This window comes from Musa acuminata, chromosome BXJ2-1, assembly GCF_036884655.1.
Source record: "Musa acuminata AAA Group cultivar baxijiao chromosome BXJ2-1, Cavendish_Baxijiao_AAA, whole genome shotgun sequence".
NCBI classification, from domain to species: Eukaryota; Viridiplantae; Streptophyta; class Magnoliopsida; order Zingiberales; family Musaceae; genus Musa; species Musa acuminata.
Window position 1 is genome coordinate 16,049,939 of NC_088338.1, and position 27,234 is coordinate 16,077,172.

General features: G+C 36.2%; 1 protein-coding gene across 3 annotated transcripts; it reads left to right on the plus strand.

Annotated features, from left to right (window-relative positions):
* Nucleotides 1-3,781: 3,781 nt before the first annotated feature.
* LOC135599012 (PH, RCC1 and FYVE domains-containing protein 1-like) lies at nt 3,782-25,588 on the plus strand. 3 transcript variants are annotated; one of them, XM_065093635.1, is made up of 9 exons: nt 3,782-4,243; nt 18,860-18,946; nt 19,174-19,263; nt 19,410-19,496; nt 19,583-19,699; nt 21,568-23,640; nt 23,719-23,865; nt 24,338-24,828; nt 24,972-25,588. In XM_065093635.1, exons 1-9 carry the CDS (start codon nt 4,133-4,135, stop codon nt 25,072-25,074), a joined length of 3,306 nt encoding a protein of 1,101 aa, XP_064949707.1. In that variant the 5' UTR covers nt 3,782-4,132; the 3' UTR covers nt 25,075-25,588. The 3 variants fall into 3 exon arrangements, with proteins under 3 accessions (XP_064949707.1, XP_064949709.1, XP_064949710.1); XM_065093637.1 differs by having other exon boundaries at nt 21,664-23,640; XM_065093638.1 differs by lacking the exons at nt 3,782-4,243; nt 18,860-18,946; nt 19,174-19,263; nt 19,410-19,496 and adding an exon at nt 20,728-20,800.
* Nucleotides 25,589-27,234: the final 1,646 nt, after the last annotated feature.

Genomic DNA, 27,234 nt, shown 5'->3' on the forward strand with positions numbered 1-27,234 from the left:
AAATTTTAAGGACTTAAGACACCTCTCTCTCTATAAAACAAGAGGTGTACTTCTATCTAAAGGAAACCAAGAAGCCCCAATAAGAGTTCAGTCAGCCTTAGCTATTTCAATCTCAGAATAGAGAAGAGAAGAGAGGAGAAGAGAGAAGGAAAGAATTTTGCATGGTACAACCATCCTTCCTAATGTAGCCTTTTTCTTTCGGTTCTAACAGCCAAAACCCCACATCAAAGCTTTGTTCATCTACTACAAGAAGTTCCAAAAACATATTGTTCAAGCCTTAGGAGGAGGTTCTAATAACAAGAGAGATGGAGAAAATCAAAACAAATAGTAAGACGAAAACAACAAAGAGCACCCAACTGTTGTCTAAAGACAACATGCTTTCTTATGCATTTATAAGCTTTTTATTATGCCTTTATTTCATTATTTCAAGTGTTGTAGTTAGCACTTTGACTTTAAAAAAAATAAGTTTTTTTCAATTTTATGCTTAATTTTTCTTAGATAGTTCTTTCACCAAAACTTTTATTTAAAAGATGGTATCGAGTCGACGGATTATTGAATCCATTTTATGCTTGATCCTTATCTACCATTATTATAGAAAAAGACATATAACCCTCGAGAGATTTATTTTTATAAAAATATTATAGATACCATATGATTATTTTTATAAAAATATTATAGATACCATATGATGCCTAAACGAAGAGAAAGTCCTTAAGGGTGAGAAACTCTCTCATATCTATTTTTTTTTCCTTTCTCTTCTCTCCACCTTTCTCAATCTTCAATCATTATAACGACATTAACACTATCACAAAACACAAAAGGAGCAATAAAATCAACAACTAATCATAGCCCATGTTGATAACCACCGCCCTACGTGTCACATTTTCGTGATCAATCACTATTTCATCATTCAAGGCCAAGAACATTAAGAACATTGTATCCTTTTAAGAGTTGTTTATAGGAAAAATGTTTTCTCTCAAGGCTTAAGTAATATATCAACTCAAGGATTAAAATTGATCCAATATCTTAATTGTATGATTTGTTTAGAATTAACTCTTGACATATTTCATTTTTATCCTTCCACTCAAAAGTGAGCTTTATAATCCTTCTTATTTTTCTTTACTTAGTTATTTTATACTTACTTATCTAGTTTATTAAATTATTATCTAAACTAATCGAAAAGTAAATTAAATCACGATGAAATATGAATTAGCATCTTCATTGTCACCTCCCATCTTTCTCAAGTTCTTTCAACTTAATCACTTCTTATTATAATTTTATTCTTTTTATTGATCGGTGGAACACTTAGAAATTTGATAAGTAGATGACTGATAAGGGCTTCTTATGGTAATACATATGACTTGGATATCCTGCTGGCATCGTGCAATAAATAAAGAGGCTTATTATACTATATATCAATCATGAATCTTTGCAAAGTATGATATATTAGTTTTTGAGAAAATAAAAAGATCATTTGTGAATATTAATGAGCAACCAAAGGATTGCAAATGTTGTTGTTACAGTTAGTCTTGCTCCCTTTGAGATTTGTGATCAGAGTATGATATTTTACAAAGATTGATATTTTTATTAGTCAACCAATATTATCAATATAGTCTCGCTCGCTTTGAAATATATGATCAGGGCATAATATTTCACAACTTTTGTTCTTATAATCTATCGAGTATTATTGATATAGTTTTGCTGGCTTTGAACTTCTCAATCATATGATATTTCATGATGTCTCTTCTCTTTTCTTCGTTTTTCATCTCTTCACCCTTAGGATGATAAGAATAAAAATATTACTATTTATAATCTCTTATTTATTATTTATTATTTTATTAATTTTTTATTATTATTTTAAAACTATCTTTTACTCTTTTTTTTTTCTCCTCTTATTTTTCATCTTTCCTTTTCTTTTCTTATTTCTCCTCAAAGGATAGTGTCCACACGGTGGATGACAGAAAACATAATAACACCAGTATAAATAATAGCATAATAACACCAGTATTTATTTTTTAAAAGAATTATAAATAATAAAAATTGTTAATAATAAATGAGAGCTTCTCAGAATAATAACACCAGTATTATGACCTTGCATTGCTCGCAGCAAAGGGTCAAACGACAGTCACGTCGGTCCTCGCCCGTTCTCCCTCGACCTGCGCACGGCCCACACCAACCCTTCACCACCACCTCGCTGTCGCTCGCTGCACATCTCCTTTTGTTTCGAGCACCGAGCCGCTTCGCTTCGGAGGAGACAGGGTAGACACGGAGCTTACCGCCACCGCGACGGGTTCCTTTCTCTCTTCTCGTCTTTCCTTCTTTTCCGACACACACAGAAGATAAAAGAGAAAGGGGACCAGACATGTGAGAAGCTAAAGTACGTGAGATGGAGATCTCGTCTCTTCCACTTCACTTTTGCTTTTCCCTCTGTGGTCGTCATCCACGTCCAACTTTGGGGAAGTCACAGAATATTATTGCCCACTGGATTGCAACTTAAAGGTGGCACCTTCCACGAGGCTGCCTCCGGGAACCCATAGCATTCATCCCATCTCTCTCTCTCTCTCTCTCTCCCTCCGGCCCTGTGAAATTGAACGTATTGATTTCTCTACTGGTTGAAATTGAATAAGGTTCTAACTCACTCTCAACATGTGTTACTTCATGTTGTAATTGTTGTAATTGTGAGATACATCAGGATTTAAACTAATCCGGATCCAACGTTTCAGCTAGTCATAAATCTGATGTTAAAAGTGATGAGAGATTCCATCTATAGGTGTTTTTGCAAAAGCAGTATCAGGATATACCTAATAAAATTCCTCTCATATTTAAATTAGTAAAATCATAATATTCGAAAGATAAAAATATAATTTGACATTGACAGATGGTGTAATGGATGTACTTAAGATTTTTTATAATAAATTTAATTAATCATCAAAATATAAGTAAGAAGTTAATCCATGAAATAATTATATAAAATCATCTATTTTTATTCAACTATATAAATATTCATCGAATCATCGATAATTACGAATTAACCTATGTTGAGATCAAAAACCCATTATTATAACGTGTCGAGATGAGTGAACATTCATTCAATAAGCGTCATTATAGGATAGGGTATGCAACTAACATGTCGGGCCCATAAGGCTCGGTGGAACCTAACAAATTGTCGGGTTGTGTAGGTGTTAATTCCATTATTGTTGATAATCACCTGAGTTGTTGGACAATTTAACTGCCAAAGTCTTTTGGTTCTGTTATTTTAAATATTGTACGTGTAAAATAAGTATGGTAAATGATCATGCATATGCTATCAAGAAATAGCTTGTGAACTGACAAACTTTGTATTTTGATGTGACTATTTAATTGCATAAGGGTGACCAGAATTGTGCCAACCTGACTAACTTTTATTGCCAAGGGATAAGTTTCTCAAAGGAAGTCAATGTTTTCCATCAGAAACTTGATTTTTGGGGCCCTTACCATATTAAAGACTTTGAATCCTAAGGAAGATGAAGATGATCATGCCAATGGGCAAGCCACCAGTGTCATTAATTGACGAGAATTATGTTTCATTCATGTGTTATTGCATACGTATATGTATATGAATAAATACATTTTGAGGCCATATAGAAATATACGAAAAAAGCACTTAAAAGAATTCCAACGCAGGCCTCTGTCCGCTCACCTACTGTTCCTAACGCCACGTCATCCTCTGTTTCTTCAACGGCTCCCGTCCCATTCACCGTTTCCTTACCGCCACCTCGGTGACTCTACCCCGACACCATCTTACTCCTCCCATACCTTTACTTACACGCAGCGCGTCGTCGCCTTTGACTCCCGTTCTCCGCCTCTGTTCGCCCTTCCTCTATCTCCTCTCTTCGATTCCCCCGGTGGCAGTCTCCTGACCACCTTCCTCCTCTCACAACCGCGGCGTCCGTACCGTCCCGCTCCGCCCCTGCGGTCGAAACACCACTATCTTTTGCTCCCAATTAAAACCCGCCCGTCCCTTGTGTGAGAGAAATCGTCTTCTCCTCTCGATCTCATATCGTTTCGGGAGAAGTAAATCTTAGGGTTTGGAGAAGAGTCGTTCTTTTTGCGCGTGGAGATCGATGAGAGTTCGGCGGGGAATCCGCCATGGATGACGGCCGGAGGTCCCGGAGGATCGGGTTCAGCGGCGGCGCGGCGACCGCACTCACATGGAATGGCAGATCTCATTGGTACTGGAAGCGCTGACCGGGACATCGACAAGGTAACGGGCTTTGTTCTTTCTCACAGATTCTTCTTCTCATCAGATTATTGGATCTATTTTTCATGTTCGATGGTTTCTGTAGCTCAAAGTAGTTTTTTTTTTGTTTGCTTTCCCATGTTGAATTTTGTGGGTGGAGTGAAGAGATTACAGGCTATGAAGATAGTTGTGTTTGTTTCTCTTACGAACTCACGAATTTTTTTGTCGATGTCCATGGATCTTCTTCTTGTATACATGCTATTTTCCAGTAAGTGAAGAATTGGGGATGTTATTGGGAGTGTCTGAGGATTTCTGATTACAGGAATAGGTAGAAAGAGATAGCTTCAGTCTTTCTTCATCAGAAAAGGTTCCGAGGAGGGAGATGTACGTATATTTTGTCAAGATGTAGTATAGCATAGATTAGGGCAGTTGTTGAGCAGAGTGCTGGAATTGACATGAACCAGTTAGCATGGAAGAATGTGTGAAAATAGTGAATAGGAAGTATGTTGGTTCATTGTTGAATGATGAAAGAAATTTGAAATGAATTTTATAGGTGTGACAGAAAAATGCAATGGCTTTCCCGTGAGAACCGGCAAGGTAAGACCACTGCCTTCCAACTTTGACTGGGTGCTAATATAGTTAAATTGACCTTTACTTTCTAATAAAAATAATCACCAATAAATTCACATCAGAAAGCAGTGACCTTCTGATAAAATCTTAATATGGGTTATTAAATTATGTAGCCCTATCTAATTAGATAAGATAAATTATAGATGTAATTGGATTCTGATCATTGTTATCGATCAAACAAAAGGAAATCCAATTATGATATGATTCCTTAGGAGATAACCTTGATGAGAGGGACTCTCCTGATTACCATCCTAGGCCCTCTGCTCTCTCTTATAAAAGGACATGACCTCTTAGGGATGAAACATTAGATATTAAGATTATATATCTGTTCTCAATATCTCTTAGTGAAATAGCCCATGGCGGTCCTGTAAAGGATAGGAAGAGAGCAGAAGAAGAGTCTAGCTCTTCTTGCATATCAGCATTGTTATAGCTTTTGGATCCAACGATGGTTCGTTTGCAAATCAGATAAAGGTTTTTCGAATGAAATTGAAATGTACATAATCTCAATCTTGATATATCATTATTTGATTTCGATTCTAACATTAAAGTTTTTCGCATAACAGTAGTATAATTATAGTTTTCATACTTATAATTGACATCAGAGCCATGTTTTAAAATCAAATACCTTAGATTGTAAAAGTATATCAAATCTGTTTTATATTTAGATTTATTTATTAGCACCATTCGTTTGTGAAAAGGTGTTGTTCGGTTTTGATTGTACGATGCTTGAACAATCCGTCTATGTTGTTGATCTGCTTTCTTATCTCGTCCATCCTGTTGCCTGCTTACGGGCGATGTGAGGTTCCTCGTGTTGGATCGATGGACTACCGTTGATATCTTGCTGTTGGCGATAGTATTGTTGAGGGCGGCGGCCTTCGGTGGTCATTGGTCCACTCGCAATCAACAGTTGCATACAAGTGCTACTATATGTAGCGAAAGCGTAGTGGGGTGCAAAATCGACGGCGATCGCATACACGGTTGCCTGTGTGCAGTAGCCTTACGACGGTCGGCCTGCCTTGGTCGCAAGCAACTGCACATGTAGCAATGCCACTGCTTGCGACGATTGTAGTTGTGTGATGGTTACAACGTTGCCTTTAACCGGCGGTTGTAGTAGTGCCGTTGCCTATGACGGCTGTGGTGGCAACAACGCTGCCTTCGATTAGTGACAACAACAATGCCATTGCGATGACATTTACTTGCCACTGCGATGACATTTACTTGCTACAGCCAGTGTCAATTTGATGCCAAAGGCCACAGTTCCTAGCGGTTGTGCGGTGGACAAGAACAACCGTGGTGACTAGTGGGGTCGGTCGTTGCAATCCAACAGACGATGGTCAGCGGCGTATGGCCACGGAGGTGTTTTGTCGGTGAGGAACCCACACGTAGTGAGCATAGTCACGCGTGGGCGCGATGGCGTGACCATTGGTGGGATCGCAAGTTAGCCGTGTGAGGCTCGTTGCACATTACGACGGTCGTAGGCGACGCACAAGCAATGGACAGTCACACACTACGACGGCTGTATGCCTTATAAGGCAGCGGCTGAGAAGAAAAGAAAAGAAAAGAAAGAAAAAACATAGGATTTCACCCATTAAAATTATAGTTTTGCCATTATGAATCCTTTTAATTCCAATCTATGTCCCCTTGATAATTTTGCCTTTTAGAAATCATATATTTCCATTATATATCCCAATCAAATTATAATTTTACCTTTCAGAAATTAAATATTTATTATTTGTGTCCTCAATTATAAAATTGACTAATTTAATTTATTTTAATCAAATGTTTTGATTGGATTTGATCCTGATTGTATTTTGACTATTTGACTATGTTTAGATTCGATCAATCACGTTTTGATCGAATATAGAGAAAGTCAATTTTTGATCAATTTTTAACTTTGATCAACTTTAATTTTGATATACTTAATTAGGCTAATATTTAGCCTAATTTTGGGTCGATTGGTTTAATTCATAGTTCCATACGGAATTTAAAAAAGAAAAAAAAATAAATTATGGTTTTCTTTTATATTTTTCTCATATGACATATCTAATATATAAAAATTCTTAAGCTATTGACACTCTTGAGGTATGCATAAATGAAGTCGAGAGACAATTAGATAGAAAAATCAAAATTATCAAATTTGACAAGGGTGGTGAATTTTATGGTAAATATGATGAGTCCGATCATAATTCTGATCCTTTTACTAGTTCGATCAAAATCTTGGTCCTTTTACTAGATTCCTAAAAAAACGAGGTATTTGTACTCAATATGCCTTATCAGGTGTGCCACTATAAAATAACATTGCTTAGAGGCGAAATCATACTTTTATTGACATGATTATGAGCATGATGAGTTATTCCTTTGTACTTAAGTCAATATATGGTGAAGCTCTTAGGATAACTATGTATATCTTGAACATGGTTCCTAGTAAGTCGGTTCTATTAACTCTATTTGCGTTATGGACCGGTAGGAAACCCAATTTGAGATATTTATATATTTGAGATTGTCTTTCAGAGATAAGTGTCTTCAATTGACATAAAAAGAAATTGGATTCAAGAATTATAGTTCTGGGTATTTTATTGGTTATATAGAAAATCCAAGGGATAAAAATTTTATTGTTCTAATCATAGTACAAACATAGTAAAATATGGTAATACAAGATTACTAAAAAATGACGAAATCAGTAGTTGTGAAAAATCTCAAAAGATTAATTTTGATATAAAGGAGATACCAGTTGATACTCTTTTATCATTTTCTATTCGAGAGATTATTGTTCCTCAAATCACTAAACGGATTGATTATGGTGAACAACAAAATAACAATGATGAACTCCCATATGATGTTGATGTTATCGCTAATGATCATATTAAACAATCACAACTGATAATTTTAATAGGATCTCAAAAGAAAAGAAGACTTGCCATTTATGATGATTATGTAATATTTCTACAAAAATACGATTGTGACATAGGAATCAAAAGAGACCCCTTATCGTTTTCACAAGTCATGAAAAGCAACGATTTAAAAAAGTGGTATGATGTGATGAAAGTAAAGTTAAAATCAATGGATCAGAATGATGTTTGAGAACTCGTTAAAATTTCGAATAACTATAAAAGTGTCGGTTGCAAATGGGTCTTTAAGACAAAACATAACTCAAGAGGCAATATTGGACTATATAAAGCTAGACTTATGGCTAAAGGTTTTTCTCAGAAAGAAGGTATCGACTATAATGAGACTTTTTCTTTAGTTTATAAAAAGGACTTGCTTAGGATTGTTATGATATTAATAGCTCATTATGAACTTATGTTATATTAGATGGATGTAAAAATAACATTTCTGAATAAGGATCCGAATGAGGGAATCTACATAGAATAATTTGAAGGATTTGTAGAAGAGGGAAAGGAAAGTTGGGCTTGTAAATTTAGGAAATCTATTTATGACCTTAAATAAGCTTCCACACAATAATATATAAAGTTTCATGATACTATTACTTCTTTTGAATTTAAGAAAAATGCTGTTGATCAGTGTATATATTTGAAAGTTAGTGAGAGCAAGTTTATTATATTGATCTTATATATGAATGATATTTTGTTTGCTAGTAGTGATCTTGGTTTACTGCACGAAACCAAGATGTTTCTTACCAAAAATTTTAAGATGGCTGATATGAATGAGGTAGCTTATGTTATTGGCATTAAGATATTTAGAAATAGATCTCAAGGATTGCTAGGACTATCTTAGAAATGATATATAGACCGAGTCTTGAAGAGATTTAGTATACAACTTTGTTCAACTAATGATACATCTATTAACAAAAGGTGAAAGATTTAGTCAAAGCAGTGTCTTAAGAATGACTTAAAAAGGAATCAAATGAAAGATATTCCTTATGCATGCGTAGTTGGAAGTCTATTATATGCTCAAATCTGTATGAGATCTGATATCAGTTTTGTAGTTAGAATACTAGATAAATACCAGAGCAACCTAGGAATGAAATATTGGAAAGCTGCAAAGATAGTGATGAGATATCCACAGGGGGATGAAAGATTATATGCTTACATACAGGAGATCAGATCAGCTTGAAGTAATGAGATATTCAGATGTTGATTTTACAAATTCCTTCGATGGTAGGAAGTCCACTTTAGAATTTATATTCATATTAGCTGAAAGGCAAGTTTTTAGAAAAGTACAAAGCAACAACTTATTCATTCATCAACAATGGAAGTTGAATTTGTGGCATACTTTGAGACCACAAATCAAGTTTTATGGTTATATAATTTCATATCACGATTTAATGTGATTGATTCAATTGTTAGGCCGTTGAGGATATTTTATGATAATACGATAACAGTTTGTGATAATTCAATTGTTTACAATTGATGTGATCGATTCAATTGTTAGGCCGTTAAGAATAGCAAGTACTCTAGTGCTTCTAAGCATATCGAGATAAAACTCTTGGTGGTTCGAGAAAGAGTTCAAAAACAAGTATCAATTGTAAACCTAAGCACTACCTTGATGACCGCTGATCTATTTACTAAAGCTTTACGATCTAAAGTATTTAAAGAATATGTCCTTAGAATGGGGTTTGTGAGTAAACCATAAAATTATTTATATTTTATGTTTAATTAAAATTATTTATTTTTGCTATCTTATTTATATTTATGTTTATGCATATTATAATTGAATATGATCAAGGTTCGTCTTATGAGTCTATACCAGTGTGTCGACCAATCGTCGGTACGGTACGCACCGAGGCATATCGACGTATTATATGTTGGAATAGCGGGGCATACTGATGGCACAAAAAAATAATCGAAAATAGCTTCAAAAATTTCTAAAAAAAAAAAATTAGATTAAGGTTTTTAAGTTAGAAATAAATATAAATTTAGTATAATTTTAGCAAAAATAATCTAAATTAAGAAAGAGTAGTGACATATATTTTTTGGGCTTTGAGGAGTAGCCTTGGTATGTTCCGGACCATCCTTCTATTAATATTGAATTATCTATAAAGAAATGATTTGAATTGCTAGGTTATTTTTTAAATAATTTAAACTTTAAGATTCAAATGAATCAAGTAATCAATTGATGGATATACTTGGTTCTACCACCAAAAAGAACAATGAGACTCCATGGGCGGTGGATTGGGATCTTCAATCATATGTATCTATATATCAATTTGATAAATTTGTAGGACCCAATCCTGAAATTGATCCCACGACATAGTATGCTAATATACTGTATGTCGTTGGTGCATCAATGTGGTGATGGTTGTAGTTTGATCGTTTAAGGTGACTCTTGAGGCAAGGACGATTATAACATATATTGGTGTAGAGCATAGAAAATATCAGAACTTCTACTTTCGCCATTGATCTACTGCTCCGTATAATAAGATCGATCATCGTACTATTGCTAAGAGAAGATGATCATTACTGTACTATTATTGCTCGTAAGAATCTCCATAATACAACAACTATGAATATGATGAGCTTCGCTATGTGTCTACGTCATAGGCTCTATCGCATCTGCTCAAAATCATTCCCTGCTTTCCTCTTTCCCTTTCATGTATAAACTTGACTAGTATCTCGTCGAACACTATGATTTGAATATTAGGTGGCATGTATAAAATACTACTCCTTGGTCCATGCACCACCCTCAAATTGTGTAGACGGGACTATAGACTCCTTGGCGTCGCCGCCATCATCGATCGAGGCACTATTGTCTACATTGCTGCTATGTCTTCGGATCAAGCAAGTTATTGAATGTGATCAAGAAGGTGTCTCGTCACCTGACTTGATTTTTTCCAATAGTGTGACTGATGCTACTGCCTTCTCCTTTGTCTTTACCTTTGTATGCTGGCGGATGACTGTGACGATTGGGTGTCTCTAATTCCTCTTTATTAGAGTGTTATTCTTCTTAATCCTCTTAAATTTGATTAAATTCATAAATAACAATTTTGTTAAGTTTAAGAGAGTGAAAATGTGAGAATGAGAGAGAGATATGAGTAAGAAAGAGTTTAAGGGAATTGAAGAGTTGGAGTGACATGAGTTGAAAGAGGGGGGGAACCCTTTCCTCTAGTTCAAACGATTAAATAGACTATTTGAAATAGGCCAATCTCAACCCTTGATTGGTAATGGTCAAAATCTGACCATTACCAACTAGTACAGGTCGGTAACGATCGGATTTCATCTATTACCAATTGGTACAGACCTTGTATCACACGATATGGGGTCATGTAATGTGTATTGCCCCGTATAGGACGGTTCGCATATCGGTCCCTTGTTGGATCGATACGTACTGCCTGTACCAAGCGATACACCTCGGTATGGTAAACCTTGAATGTGATAACAGGATTGTCTTGACAAGATAAATTATAGGGGTCATTATGTACTACATTAGGAGAGACTAATAATGTTGTGGTACATAGAAGGGAGTATGGCATTAATGACATATAATCGCTATGACTCGCATTGGTAGTTGAATTTTAATATAGTATTATTGTACTTATTGGCTTGTCTTAAAATTCATGGCCATGTATAAAATACTTTTCAAAATTTTCAGAATTCAATTAGATAAAATTATTTTTAAATAAAATTTTATTTTATTTATTTTAATTTTGAATTTTTTTTATATCTTACCAATTAATGGGGCAAGTGGGAGGATGTTATATTATGTGGCCTTATCTAATTAGATAAGATATATTATATATCTTATTGGATTTTGATTACAATTATCGACTAATTAAAATGGAGTTCAATCATGGTAGCATTCCTTAGGAGATAACCTTGATGAGAGGTGTTAGAGCTAGCCCCAAGAAATTTACCAAAGGGTAATTTTAGCAACCCAACAAAGACAATAAAGCGAAAAGATAAAAGCGACAAGAATACCAGATTTACGTGGTTCGGTCAATTAACCTTGACCTACATCCACGGACGAAAGAGGAGCAAATCACTACTATAAAAGAGGGACTATTACAAATGCCTTAGGAAGATGTTCCTAGGCCATAAAACACCCAAAAATACTAAACAAGAAAAAACCCAAAGTATAAGCCCAAACTATTTAACTGAGTGTGGACTTAAACCCAAAGCAAACACTTAGGTTTTTCTTGTGGTGCTACTTGTGGTGTATCTGACTTCAAAGCCCAGGCCGTTATTTATAGTTCCAATATGAGATAACAAGCCTGATTTTCTCGATGTGGGACTATGGGACTTGCCAAACTAACAAATCTCCACCTTGGCATGTCCCAACAAAACTTGCTCCACCTTCTTCATAAAAGCCCCAACGGGCAATCACCAACAATGAACACCAACCAAGTCCAAGCACTGCTTGAACTTGTAAACCGGAAGAGGCTTCGTAAGCATATCAGCTGGATTGTCCTTCGTTTGAATTTTCTGAATAAGGACCTTTCCCTCAGCAATGATATCACATTTGCATCCAACAATTTTCTTACCCGAAGGCGGCTTTACAAGATCCCAAGTTCTATTCCAATGAAGAGATTCAATTTCTTTATTCATCGCAATCAACCACTTAGCGGAATTATCACAAGAAACTGCATCTGAGTAGGAAGTAGGCTCACCAACTTCACTTGTTTCTTCTGCAACAAACAAAGCATATGCAACCAAATTTGCATATCTTTGTGTTGGTCGAATATCTCTCCGTGGTCTATCCTTGGCTATGGAATATTGCTCTTCCTCTGGATCATCTGCGTTAGTAGACTCGGGACCATCTACTGGCATTCTTTGAGTAGAAGAGTTCGACTTAAAAGAATTAGAACTACCAATCTCAAGCTCCACCTGCTTCTGCGCACTATCATTTATACTAGTAGATTCTTCTTTAGAAGATAACATAGATAATTCATCAAAAGTAACATCTCTACTGATTATAAATTTTGGGGATTTGGGATCAGAACACCATAATCTGTATCCTTTCACCCCAGAAGCATACCCAAGGAAAATGCACTTTTTCGCTCGAGGCTCTAATTTTCCTTCATTTACATGCTTGTATGCTGGACACCCAAAAAATTTTAAATCAGAGTAATCAGCAGGAGTACCTGACCAAACTTCCTCCGGAGTTTTAAAATTAAGTGCTGCAGAAGGAGCGCGGTTGACAACGTAACATGCCATATTAATCGCCTCTGCCCAAAAGTCCTTTGTCAACCCTACCTTTGAGATCATATACCTTGCTCTCTCCAAGAGTGTTCTGTTCATACGTTCGGCCACACCATTTTGCTGAGGCGTCATCTTAATAGTGCGATGCCGAACGATTCCTTCATTTTTGCAAAATTCATTAAAGTCACCTTCACAAAATTCCATGTCATTATCTGTTCGAAGCCGCTTAATCTGTTTACCTGTTTGTTTCTCAATCAAAGCCTTCCATTGTTTAAAAGTTAGAAAAACATCATTTTTATGCTTCAGAAAATAAACCCAAACTTTCCTGGAATAATCGTCAATGAAAGTCAACATATACCTGGCACCACCCTTAGACTGAACATGAGTTGGACCCCAAAGGTCTGAATTAATATAGTCAAGAGTACCTTTCGTTTTGTGAACTGCCGGAGAATTGAAGCTGACTCTTTTCTGCTTTCCAAAAATGCAGTGTTCACAAAAATCCAGTGGCCCAGTACTCTATCCATAAGGTAGACCCCTTTTGCTCAATATGCTTAAACTTTTTTCGCTCATATGACCCAAACGCATATGCCATAATTTGGTGACGTCCGAATCAGACAATGATGATGATGAGACTGCAACTGAGCCTGTGACAGTAGTTCCCTGCAAAATATATAAGCTACCAGACCTACAAGCTTTCATAACAACAAGGGCATTTCTAGAAATTTTCATAACTCCACCTTCAGTTGTGTATTTACACCCAAGGGCCTCTAGGGTGCCTAAAGAGATGAGATTCTTTTTTAAATCAGGAACATGTCTAACATTAGTGAGCGTCCTCACAATACCATCATGCATTTTAATTCGAATTGTTCCTCTACCAACAACATCATATGCTGCATTATTGCCCATCAAAATAATTCCACCATTACAAGATTCATATATGGAAAATAAATCTCTATTAGGACACATGTGATAAGAACAACCCGAATCTAAAATCCATTCATTTTTAGACCTCGTCATGTCATCAGTAGCAAAGAAAATATTTCCATCATTCTCATCAACTGCTACACTAGCTTCAACGGACTCAGTAGATTTCTCAACAATTTTTTTCTTTTGCTTTAATTTATTTTTCAATTTAAAGCAATCAGCCTTAATGTGTCCCATTTTATGACAATATCTGCATTCTAAATTTCTATATCTGGATTTAGATCTAGATTTAGATCTACTATTGTCAAATTCTCTTTTATCTATTCTCCCCCTAACAACCAGACCTTCAGCCTGATTCTCTCTACTTTCCCCAGTGATATCTTTGTCTATCTGCTCCTTAGATTTTAGTGCAGATTTAATTTCTTGATATGAAATTGTTTCTTTTCCATAAATCATAGTATCATGGAAATGCTTAAAAGATTGGGGAAGAGAACACAAAAGTAACAGGGCCTTATCCTCATCATCAATTTTTGCATCTATATTCTCCAAATCCATAACCAAGGAATCAAATTTATCAAAATGTGAGAGTATAGATGTACCTTCAGTCATCCGAAGCATATACAAATTCTGCTTTAAGTAAAGACGATTCTCTACTGTCCTCTTCATATACAAGGCTTTAAGCTTGTCCCACATGCTCTTAGCCGTAATCTCCATAGCTACCTCCCGTAAAACCTCGTCAGAGAGATTTAGAATAATGCTGGATCGGGCCTTCTTATCCATACCCGCAAGATCTTCCTTTGACGTACCATCTGGAATGTTCTTAGCTCCCTGTAGTGCCAAATCAACTCCGTTTTGAACCAGAATAGCCTCCATCTTGAGTTGCCAGATGCCGAAGTTGATATTTCTGTCGAATTTCTCGACAATGATCTTTGTTATTGTCATCGTTGCCAAAAGATCCCGAAACCAAGCTCTGATACCAGTTTGTTAGAGCTAGCCCCAAGAAATTTATCAAAGGGTAATTTTGGCAACCCAACAAAGATAATAAAGCGAAAAGATAAAAGCGACAAGAACACCAGATTTACGTGGTTCGGTCAATTAACCTTGACCTACATCCACGGACGAAAGAGGAGCAAATCACTACTATAAAAGAGGGACTATTACAAATGCCTTAGGAAGATGTTCCTAGGCCATAAAACACCCGAAAATACTAAACAAGAAAAAACCCAAAGTATAAGCCCAAACTATTTAACTGAGTGTGGACTTAAATCCAAAGCAAACACTTAGGTTTTTCTTGTGGTGCTACTTATGGTGTATCTGACTTCAAAGCCCAGGCCGTTATTTATAGTTCCAATAGGAGATAACAAGCCTGATTTTCCCGATGTGGGACTATGGGACTTGCCAAACTAACAAGAGGGACTCTCCTAATTATCATATTAGACCCTTTGCTCTCACCTATAAAAGGACAAGACCTCTTAGGGACGAAACACCAGATATTGAGATTGCAAATCTATTCTTAATCTCCCTTAGTCCCTATTCCATTGCTTATAATAGTCCTGTGAAGGATAGAAAGAGAGGAGAATGTGAGTGTAGTTCTCCTTGCATATTAACATCACTGTAACTTTTGAATCCAATGACAATGCATTTGCAGATCAGATAAATGTTTTATGAATGACATCGAAATGTACGTAATCTTGATCTTGATCTATCGTTATTTGATTTCGATTTTGGCATTAAATTTTTTCACATAACAATAGTATAATTATAGTTTTTATGCTTACATGGGCATATTAGGACCATTGCCTATCACCCGCCCTTGGTTACTGATGTGGTGAATTAGCGCCGACTTTCTCATGCACATTTTATCAGTAGCTTAGCATATATACAAAGTGGTTTCTTTCCTTCTAAAATTTTAAAATTAACATGTCAGAACCACTGCTTATCAACTAGACTTAGCTACTAATATAGCTGAATTGGCCTTTTCCTTAAATACATTTGATCAATAATTTGAAAAGCCAAGTAGACCACTTTCTCAAACAGTGCAATAGGCCATAACAAGGATATGCAGATGACATATGTGATTCACAACTTAAAAAGGGAGCTAATAATGCATGTCTTTCTATGGAGCAAGACATAACATCCATAACATGAAATTTTGATGTGGGAATACATTAGACACACTAAATTTTTATATCCACTTTTATTTGGTAGACATGAATGTAGATGAGAATAAGACAACATAGCCTATATAATATACTTGTTTCATGAATTGGAAAAAATCAAGACGGTAAAGTTAGATACCAAAAGAAATCTTATATGGCTAATATCTTGCCTCGAATGATATAGAAAAATATATTTTCAAAAATCTGGGGCTCAGCCATATATGCTGTAGCAAAAATATGGATTTTCCTTGTATTTCAGTTAGCATATAGAATGTAAAGAATATCAGCAAACAATTTTGAAAATAGTGAAGATAATATAAATCTAAACTATAAAATATAAATAAGGTGTTTTTGGAGATAAATTTCTCATGTTTCTACAAATGCTATGATAAATAAGTATAAAGGAGTTCGATCAGTTCATGATACAATGGACCAATGACAATACATTAAATTGGAGAAGAGAACAGGCTTTTGTGAAGGGAACATATTGTCACAGACTTAGCTGGTTTTGCCTAAGTCGTGCGGTACCCTTGCGTGTTCTTCCGCAAAGGTCAGCCTCCCCGAAGCCTGTCATGGTCCCTTAGGACCTACAAAAGAGAAAACGAGTTAGAGAAAGTGCCTCACTCGGGATCCACAAGCAAACAATCCAGGAAACACTTCATAGACAATGCAAATTAAAAACACACTTTACAAGCTCTGAACAGTTGCACAACAAAGGGTCAAAATGGTCCACTACAGATCGAAAATCTCTCACAAATGTCCAGATGACACAACCTTTATTTACAAGCCTAAAGCGGCCACCAAACCTAACTAAAATGGGACTATTAAGCCTTCGACCGTCCCTTTACATACTGTGCAAAGCATGAACATACCAAAAGACACGGACATACATAAGTATTATATCAAATATCCTGTTTAGAAGTTTGTACGTGACAATATGGCATGTCTAAGATTAGAGTTGAGAAGAACTAGAGAGACTCTGAAGGTTGCCTACTATAGGGCAATGAAGGGGAACCCCAGATGCATTCATTGATTGAAAAATCTGGGGCTTCAAGAGGAGAGAAGAATGACATGGATGTAAGAGAAGAGGGCCTATACTCGAGAGGTTTGGTTTCCTCTTGGACTTGGCAAGCAAGCAACTTTGATGTTAAATATTTTAACTTTTATACATATACAACATTACCTCACAAAAATTTGAAAATTAATTTAATTAATTTTTTAAATACATGGAAAAAATTTAAAACATGTGTTTGTCATGAAGTCATTGTAGACCTTACTTTAACTTTTTTTCTTTGATATTAAGGCTATTACACATTTTGATAATGGAGATTGTAAAAATAGAAATGATGATTGAAATTTCTCAAGTTGGTATTACAGAATAAATATCCATTCGAGGCCAAAAAAACCACAAAATGTATGTCTTACCCATCCACTATGTCATATTTATACCATATTAAGAAACTTGTGACCAGTATTGTTGTTTTAATTGTTAAAGTTTGTCAATTTAATGTTAATTAGTGAAAAATATTGATCTAAGGGGTATAGGTAGCAAGACAATAGTTTGGTGTTGGGTTTAGAGGAAAATTGACAATATGTTCCTTTGTTAGTGGGACTCTCTTTTGGTGTCCAGTAAATACCATTCTTGATTTCATGTGTTAGTTAAGTTTCCTACTAGGTTTAAGTCATTTGGTAATATCACATGATTAATTTTATGACAAGAAAGAACTAAAGCAAACTAATTCATTTGGATAGCATGAAAATATATTTAGTTCAAGTGATTTAAATAAAAAAAGACATGAAGAAAGATTGTAAGAAAACTAAGTGTCATTTTTTACAGTTTGTTTCAATGTTTTGCACTAAAGAAATGGTTATCTGGTCTAACTTAATTTTACCAGGAGAAAGACCATGTCATAACATTCAGAAATGAATGCAAAGTGGATATACCTTGCAATTTAAGAGTAAGAACATAAAGAAAGTTTTGTACCTTAATGGCAAACACATGAAATGGAAGCCTAATATATAAACTTTGAGATGACTTTCTTTATGCATAAAGTGGAAATAATATGAAGAAATAAGTAAAGGAGTAAGAACATGAACGGTGAACTGTACCTTAGTGGCAAATGCATGAAAAGAAGTTGAACAGATAAACTATAATATATATTATTTATGCATAAAGAAAAAGTAACTTTAATATAATATAATAGCAACAGAAGACAATTAAAAAAGAAAAAAGAGACTTCTTTGCAAAGCAAAAAAAAAGAAAATATACTTTTGGCCTATGCAAATTGTTTGGAAGATAATGGGATAAGGTAGTAATGATTATGAATGACTCCATTGTAGCTTTTCAGTTCATATTTCTATTATATCTTTGTAAAGTTGTTGGTTTTTTCCCTTTTAATACTTCAAAATATATTCTCATTACATAATACTTATACATATATATTTATGCATAGGTCAGCCTTCTCAAAATAATTTATGAAGTGAGTGTATATCATTATTAATTTTGAGTTCATCTGTCTCATATCCTGGTTATATCTGTTTGGGGGACGTAATTTAAGTGCTACTTCATTTGTGTCATATGCTGGTGATATCTGACAGGCCAATGTAAGTTTCTCATAATATTAATCTTGATCTGATATCCAATAGTTTGTTTTAGTTTCTTTTAGAAAAATAAAGTTATTAGATAACACATTTCTTCCTATCTTATATGCATCTCAGTCTCAACTAAACAAATAATGAAATATTATTTCATTTTGTTTATGTTACTGAAAATTTCAGATATGACATGTTACTGCTCGTTGTTTTAACTACTTTCTTTTTCTGCTTTGTAGATACTGGTTGCTTTAAAAAAGGGCACACAATTACTTAAATATGGTCGTAAAGGAAAGCCAAAGTTCTATCTCTTCAGACTATCCAATGTGAGTTTGTTACAAGCATTTTTTTTTCTGATTAATCAGCTTAAAATTTTATTGTATGATGGCTGGAAGATATCCTCATGAATATAATATGCTGGTCATATAACATTTCATTATTTGAATATTGAAATGCATGCTAATTTGCAAATTGTCATTATTAAACTTACAAGTGAACATATGAGTTTATGATGTCTCTGAATATTAGACTTAATTTTCAATTGATGTCACAGGATGAATCAACATTAATTTGGTTTTCTACTAGTGGTGAGAGAACATTGAAGTTGGCCTCTGTTTCAAGGATTATTTCAGGACAAAGAACTGTGAGATCATCTTCATGTTTATTCTCTTTTTAATGTGAAGGGTTTAATTTATGCTGCTATGACAAAATTCCAAGCTTTGTTGTTTTGTTTGCAATTCAATATGCAACCACTTTACTCTAAATTGACTATATATCTTCTACCTACAGTCTGTTTTTCAGCGATATCCACGCCCAGATAAAGATTATCTGTCTTTTTCACTTATTTATAATGATGGCAAAAGGTCTCTTGATCTAGTAAGCACATCCGAAGTTTCTTCTAATATTTGTGTGTTCTTATCTTGTCATGATCTGTTTGTGCTGAATCTGATTCTTGTGTACAGATTTGCAAGGATAAGGTTGAAGTGGAAGTTTGGTTTTCTGGATTAAAGACATTAATTTCTGCAGGACAATATGGACGACCAAAAATAGATGGATGGAGTAATGGCCTCTATAATGATGTAAATCTTTTATGCTATTAGATCATTTTTCTGGTGTTTTCTCATGGGTACTTTTATGGTTAGCAAATAGTCTTTTAGTGAACATGCTATTATCTTGTAACATCACACAACCATTTAGAATTTTGTCTATATAGATTAATATGATACCTATTTTTTTGTTAGAATTATCTAAGCATAAACTTAGTGTTTCTTTAATTAAGTTAAGTTGGCATTTCATGTAATTGCCTTATACTGGTTTCAAGGATTGCAATTTCATACCGAGTTACTATATTGGTCCCTGCCTGGAGTGATACATACCAACTGATACCTATATACCAATATTGTACAACGATATGTACTAAAGAGAAAAAAGAAGAAGAGGAAGGAAGAATAGGAGGAGGAAGGAGGAAGGAGGAAGGAGGAAGGAGGAAGAATAGAAGGCAGTGGAGGAAAAGGAGGAAGGATGGGGAGAGGAAGGACGAAGACGAGACGGTGGAGGAAAAGGAGGAGAAAGAGAAAGGAAGAAGGGGAGACGGTGGTAGACAACACACATAGGTAAACATAGTGGTTGGCTCTGTGAGAGATAGAAAAGGGCTCCGCATTCATGAGTCTTACTTGAAGGAGTTTTAATTTTATTTTTAATTAGATCAGATTGGGCCGCCAAAATGGGGTGGTCTTCTTGGTTCGGGCTTGAACCTGTAAATACCAGCCGATACAATCCGAATCAATTGAAATTGACTTCCTTGACTCGTATAACATGAAAGTGACCAACTTGTATATTTTCTTTGTTGGTTTATCTGCTACTAGTTTGATGATATTTCCCTCTTCATGAAGTTTTCATGACAAATTTTAGCAAAATGTAACACATTAGCAAAGTCAAACTTGGAGGTGGTTGTGGGCCATCTCCATGCTCACTGGATCATGCCTTGTTTCACAACACCAGAGAAATGGAACAATATCTGTTAATAAAGCTTGGCTATAATCTGTCCTATATGTTATATGAAGGAGTAGTCTTGAAAGAATAATGCTAATAAATTCATTGTGTACAGTATCGCTTCTGTGTCAGATTTACACAAGGAATTTGCTTGTTTAGAAGCACATGAAGTATGAATCTGTACAAGAGTAAGTAGTTCCTTTATGCCTGAATACTTGTTATTCTAATTTCAATATTGAAGGTCATATTTGCACATATGTTCATGCAGAAGTCTGAAATTGCTTGTTTACCATGGTAAAACATGAAATTTCAATATTTTATATTCCTTGTCAAAAGATATATTTTATTCATGCTTGTTTTGGCAGTACATGTGCAGACTTGTTACATTATCACATGTATTCATCTGATAGGCGCATAAATCTAGAACCTAAGCTTCTGGATGATACATTTGGAATTTTAAGTTTTCACATATGTAATATATGACACAACTAGTTTATCTTTGACTTCAACATTTCAGAAAACATTTTTTTTAAAAGCACCTAGAATTAACCATCCAATTAAGAATTTGTCATGTTTTATATCTGGAAGCTGTCAGCCTGAAGCGAGTTATCGCCTCTTCGATAGCCATGGTTGAAATATAGTATTTCTTGGTTTTTTTGAATTTGTATGTCCAGTTTGTAGGGTGGCTGATAATGGGAACATTATGACATGGTTCTACGTGATTGTAAATGAGAGCCTGTAGTCACTGCATGTTGGGATTATTTTGTGTGTTCTTTCATGAGCAAAACTTTTCCCAATATATGATGATGACAATGTCATCTCCTCTGTTAATTTTATTCTGAAATTTAGTTCGGTGATCTATCTGACTATTTGTTTTTTAACAAATGAATATTTTCAACTAAAGATATAACATCATTCTTATGGGTTTCGGTCGCTTGCAAATTTCGTTTTTCAGGATGGCAGAGAATTTGCATCAGATAATATAAGCAATCATTCTATTGGTCCCACCTTAGATACTTCTGAGGACAGACTAACTTCGTGTGGTTTGCAGAAAATCCAATCGTTTGAATATCCAGTATATTCTGAAAGATCAGATGTGTCAAATATGCACACTAAAGGAGCTTCTTCAGATGGAATTAGAATTAGCACTTCTAGTGTTCCTAGTACATCCAGTCATGGTTCTGCACCGGAGGACTTTGATGCTTCCGGCGATGTCTATGTTTGGGGTGAAGTCATCTCTGATATTTCTGCCAGAGTTAGTGCTGATAGAAATAGTAATCCTTCTAGTGCAAGGACAGATGTCCTCCTACCAAAATCCCTGGAGTCCAATTTAGTGTTGGACATTCATCATGTGGCCTGTGGAGTGAGGCATGCTGCCCTTGTTACCAGACAGGGAGAATTATTCACTTGGGGTGAAGAATCTGGCGGACGCCTTGGTCATGGAGTTGCTGCTGATACTGTTAACCCTCGCCTTGTGGAATCATTATCAGCTTCTAATGTTGATTTTGTCGCTTGTGGGGAGTTCCATACCTGCGCTGTTACCATGTCTGGTGAACTCTATACTTGGGGAGATGGCTCCTATAATGCTGGTCTTCTTGGTCATGGTACGGATGTGTGTCACTGGATGCCCAAAAGAGTGTCAGGAATACTGGAAGGTCTTCAAGTTTCTTATGTTTCTTGTGGTGTATGGCATACAGCTTTAATTACTACAACAGGGCAGTTATTCTCATTCGGCGATGGAACATTTGGTGTCTTAGGCCATGGAAATCGAGAAAGCCTTTTACACCCCAGGGAAGTAGAATCACTTACGGGATTGAAGACAATGGCTGTCTCATGTGGGGTGTGGCATACTGCAGCTGTGGTAGAAGTTATCGTGACACAATCCAGTGCATCATCTGGAAAATTATTCACTTGGGGTGATGGAGACAAGCATCGCCTTGGCCATGGTGATAAAGAACCCCAGCTTGAGCCTACCTGTGTATCATCATTGATTGATTTCAATTTTCACAAATTGGCTTGTGGTCATAGTCTTACAGTTGGCCTAACCACTTCAGGACATGTTTTTACCATGGGAAGTACAGTATATGGTCAGCTTGGTAATCCCCATTCTGACGGAAGGCTTCCATGCATGGTAGAAGATAAGCTCCTTGGTGAATCTGTTGTAGAGGTTGCTTCTGGTTCATATCATGTTGCAGTCTTGACAGCCAGAGGTGAAGTTTACACATGGGGAAGAGGAGCAAATGGAAGACTGGGCCATGGAGATCTTGAAGATCGTAAAACACCTAAAATGGTTGAAGCTCTGAAGGACAGACATGTCAAACATATCTCCTGTGGCTCAAGCTTCACTGCTGCCATATGTCAGCATAAATGGGTATCAGGTACAGAGCAGTCCCAGTGCTCAGCTTGTAGACAGGCATTCGGATTCACTAGGAAAAAGCACAACTGTTACAATTGTGGGCTTGTACATTGCCATCAGTGCAGTTCAAGAAAGGCTCTGAGAGCAGCATTGTCTCCTAATCCTGGGAAACCATATCGTGTATGTGATACATGCTATGTAAAGTTGACTAATAGTTTTGACTCTGGTGGATTTATTAGCAAGAAAATTATGAAGCCCCGTATATCTGGTGAGAGCAAAGACAGGCTTGATAGACTGGATACAAGCTTATCCAAGGCTTTGCCATCTAGTAATTTAGATCTGGTCAACAATTTCGATAGTAAAGTATCCATAGAAGGGAAGAATTCTAACTCCTTGTCCGTGACTCAATCTCCTCAAGTTCCTTCAGTTTTACAGCTGAAAAGCATTGCTTTTAATGCTAGCACAGATGTGCATCAAGCAGTTCCTAGGCCAGCAGTTAAGTCTACAAATCGTTCTAGAGCTGTTTCACCTTTTTCAAGAAAGCCTAGTCCTCCACGCTCTACAACGCCAACTCCCACAATGGCAGGTCTTTCTTTCTCCAAAAGCTTCTCAGATAATCTGAAGAAAACCAATGATATTCTGAATCAAGAACTTCTTAGGTTTCATTCTGAGGTATTCTGTCCCTCTTTAACTTAGTTAAACATCAGTTATCAGCAAAATTTCTTATGCATTATGATGCATATTGACTAGGTGGATAATCTAAGGCAACGCTGTGAGCGTCTAGAATTTCAGCTGGAGAAATCTGAAAAGAAAGCTCAAGAAGCCACAACACTTGCTATGGAGGAATCTGCGAAGTCCAAAGCCGCGAAAGAAGTTATAAAATCACTGACAGCACAGGTAGTCTTTCTTGATGTTATGTTCATTTTCTGGTAAGACTTGAATGACTTTCAAAATGTATGCTCGGGAACATTGAGACATTTTCTTGCAGTCTATTCTTTAAATGTGCATGTGGCTGTGTGCTATGTTTGTCTTAGACTCGAATTTTTCTATGCTTGGAATTAAAACATTTTTTCTTGAGACAAACTAGTGAGCATGCTTTAGCATGTCTAGATTTCAAAGCACTGGTTCTTCAAGATAAATGGTGTGGCAGGCTAGCAGCTGCTACTCATACTTCCATTTCTGGTGCCCAGTTTTTGTGCCTTTATAATAATGCCAGATTGAACTTGACTAAACTGGACCCTGTAACATTATTTTTTTAATTTTCTAATGATCACATTCTGATGCACCAAAATATTAATTGGGTTCTTGGTTGTTGCTTTTTGCAAGAAAATTATGCCAAATGAGAATCTTTTTTTTTTTTGGTTGATAGTTGAAAGAAATGGCAAAGAGGCTTCCTCAAGGAGTCTATGACACTGATCCAATAAAATTGATGCATCTGTCAAATGGTTCTACCGATTCACATGCAATTCAGCAATCTGATTCAAGTTTTGGAAACCTTTCAAGCAATGGCACAAGTGATTGTCTGGATAGCAATGCACCAGGTTTCCATTCATCATCTAAAGATGAATTATCAGAGCAAAACCATGCAGCAAGAGGAACTTCTGGAACGACTAAGAATAGCACATACTTTTGGAATCATGCAGTTACATGCTCCAACTATTTGGAAGATCTTTCAAATGTTGAACACAATGGTAATGGAGAAATGCCAGTAACTATCACCAGATCAGAAGATCTTGACAGCCCCAATTCAGACAGCAATCAAGTAGAGGCTGAGTGGATAGAACAGTTTGAACCTGGTGTATACATAACTCTAATTGCCCTTCGTGATGGAACTAGAGAACTAAAGAGAGTCCGTTTCAGGTAATCGAGCAAGTTATTGGTAATGATGATGTAATCCGCATTTACCATCTTCATATAAATTGACCTAATGGTAGGAATTTATCATATGTTACATGTGTTGTTACCTCTGAAATTGTATGCTGATGGTGATCATTTCTTTGCAGTAGGAGAAGATTTGGAGAGCAGCAAGCAGAAGCATGGTGGTCTGAAAATGCTGAGAGAGTACATGACAAATATAAGTTCCGTGGATTGAACAGTACTTTGTGAACAAGGTAGACAATCAGCAACCTCTGAAAGCTGAACTCTCACTTTCATTAATCGAGAGCACCATACAATTTTGTGGGAAGGCAAGCTCTGAAAGCTGAACTCTCACTTTCATTAATCGAGAGCACCAAAATACTTGGAGGGAAGGCAACCTGACTTGGAAGAACATATATTTGAAGTCTAATTTTGTGGAATTGGATCCCTTGAACCAATCAGGGATTTCTTGCAGTAAGTTATCGACTTTTTTCTATCATATACCATGTAGAGTATCATAATTTCTGGCATGCATATTATTTGGTCTTCAGAACATTAATTTTTCTCTCTGCCTTTTGTTGTATTGTACTGTAAATAAAATTAACACATGAGAAGCATGGGCAGAGAAAATGCATTTTTTGGGTCTTCTTCTAAGACTAATGCTTCTTTTATTTTCCTAGCAGACTTAAGTTTCATTCTTAAATGTACTGCTGGATGCAAGCCATTCCTCTAATCTCAATGCTTCCAGGAACATTTGTAGATCTTGGTTGATGTGAATACACCTTGCTTATCATACTAAATTAGGTAAATTAAACCACAGCAGTGGATTCAGATAACTCAGGCTGCATAAAAGCAGTTAAGGTTTTCATTGGTTGGCGTTGACATGTGTTCAATCAAAATCTGAAGTTAGCGAGGCTCATCTAGCATTCTAAAGATGAGGCTGAGTTGAAGTCATATAGACTTGTCATGCATATTCTCTGAATCGGCTAAAGATACTGCTATTGGAAACATCTGCTGTATTCCACCATCATTTCCCAGTTTTTATTGAAGCTATTCTACCATAAGCATACTGTATTCTCTCGTGATTGGGTTTAAATCAAAGAAAAGTTTCTTTTGCTTTTATGTATGCGACTATATATATTGATTCTTCTGAGACTCCATATTAAAGACTGCCTCATGCAACAGTCCATTTACAAGTCACTTGGATTTCCACAGGTATCAGAATCCATCTTTCACCATATAATATAATATTCTGCTAGTATACTCATTTCTATGGTATGATAAATTTATCTTCATAATCATCTAGAAATATATATTTAGATTTTCGACGTATGGATGAGATTCGTAGCACCGAGATCTGCTTCCGACTTCATCTCATGTTAAGATGCTGAAGGTTTGGAGATTCAGTTCAAGATTATTTCAAAAAATTACATCATAACATATCCAACAAAGGTTTTCTAATGCTTAAGTTAGTAAAGGTTCATACTGTTGTGATCCTTTATGTCGTAGCTTGGGAGTCAGCACGGCTTAATTCAATCTTGATCATGCTAGGGCATCTGCATGGGCATTCCGAGGTAGAGATGAGGGCAAGGTCAGAGCGGCGATGTGTCACGGACTTAGCTGGTTTTGCCTAAGTCGTGCGGTACCCTTGCGTGCCCGTCTGCAAAGGTCAACCTCCCCGAAGCCTCCCACGGTCCCTTAGGACCCACAAAAGAGAGAACGGGTTAGAGAAAACGTCTTATTCGGTATCCACAAGTAAACATTCCAGGAAACACTTCATGGACAATGCAAATTACAAACAGACTTTACAAGCTCTGAACAATTGCACAACAAAGGATTAAAATGGTCCATTACAGACTGAAAATCTCTCACAAGTGTCCACATGACACAACCTTTATTTACAAGCCTAAAGCGACCACCAACCCTACTAAAATGAGACTATTAAGCCTTCGACCGTCCCTCTACATGATGTACAAAGCATGAACATACCAAAAGACACGGACATACATAAGCATTACATCAAACATCCTGTTTCGAAGTTTGTCTGTGACATTCTCCTCCACTTATTCCTTCGACGTCCTCGTCGAAGCCTTTGCTGACACTGCAACTCCTTGCCTTTGCTGAGTCTTCAATCTTCTGCTATAGCTGCAATGTGCCTCCTGGCTCCCAACTGCTCTCCGTTGCTGTTTTGGAGTAGTCGAACATTTGATCCGCCATGCTGCTTCAACTCGCCAATGACTCTGACTCTAGTGTGGGGTTGACTGAGTTGTGTTGATCCCTGTTGGTTCCTGCGGATCCTCCATATGAAGGAAAAGACCATCCTTACTGCGCTAGTCTCTCGAATGCCTCATGCTGCTTGAACTGGGTGGATGCTTGTTGGAGCTTTAACGAGCATCATCTCGCAAACTT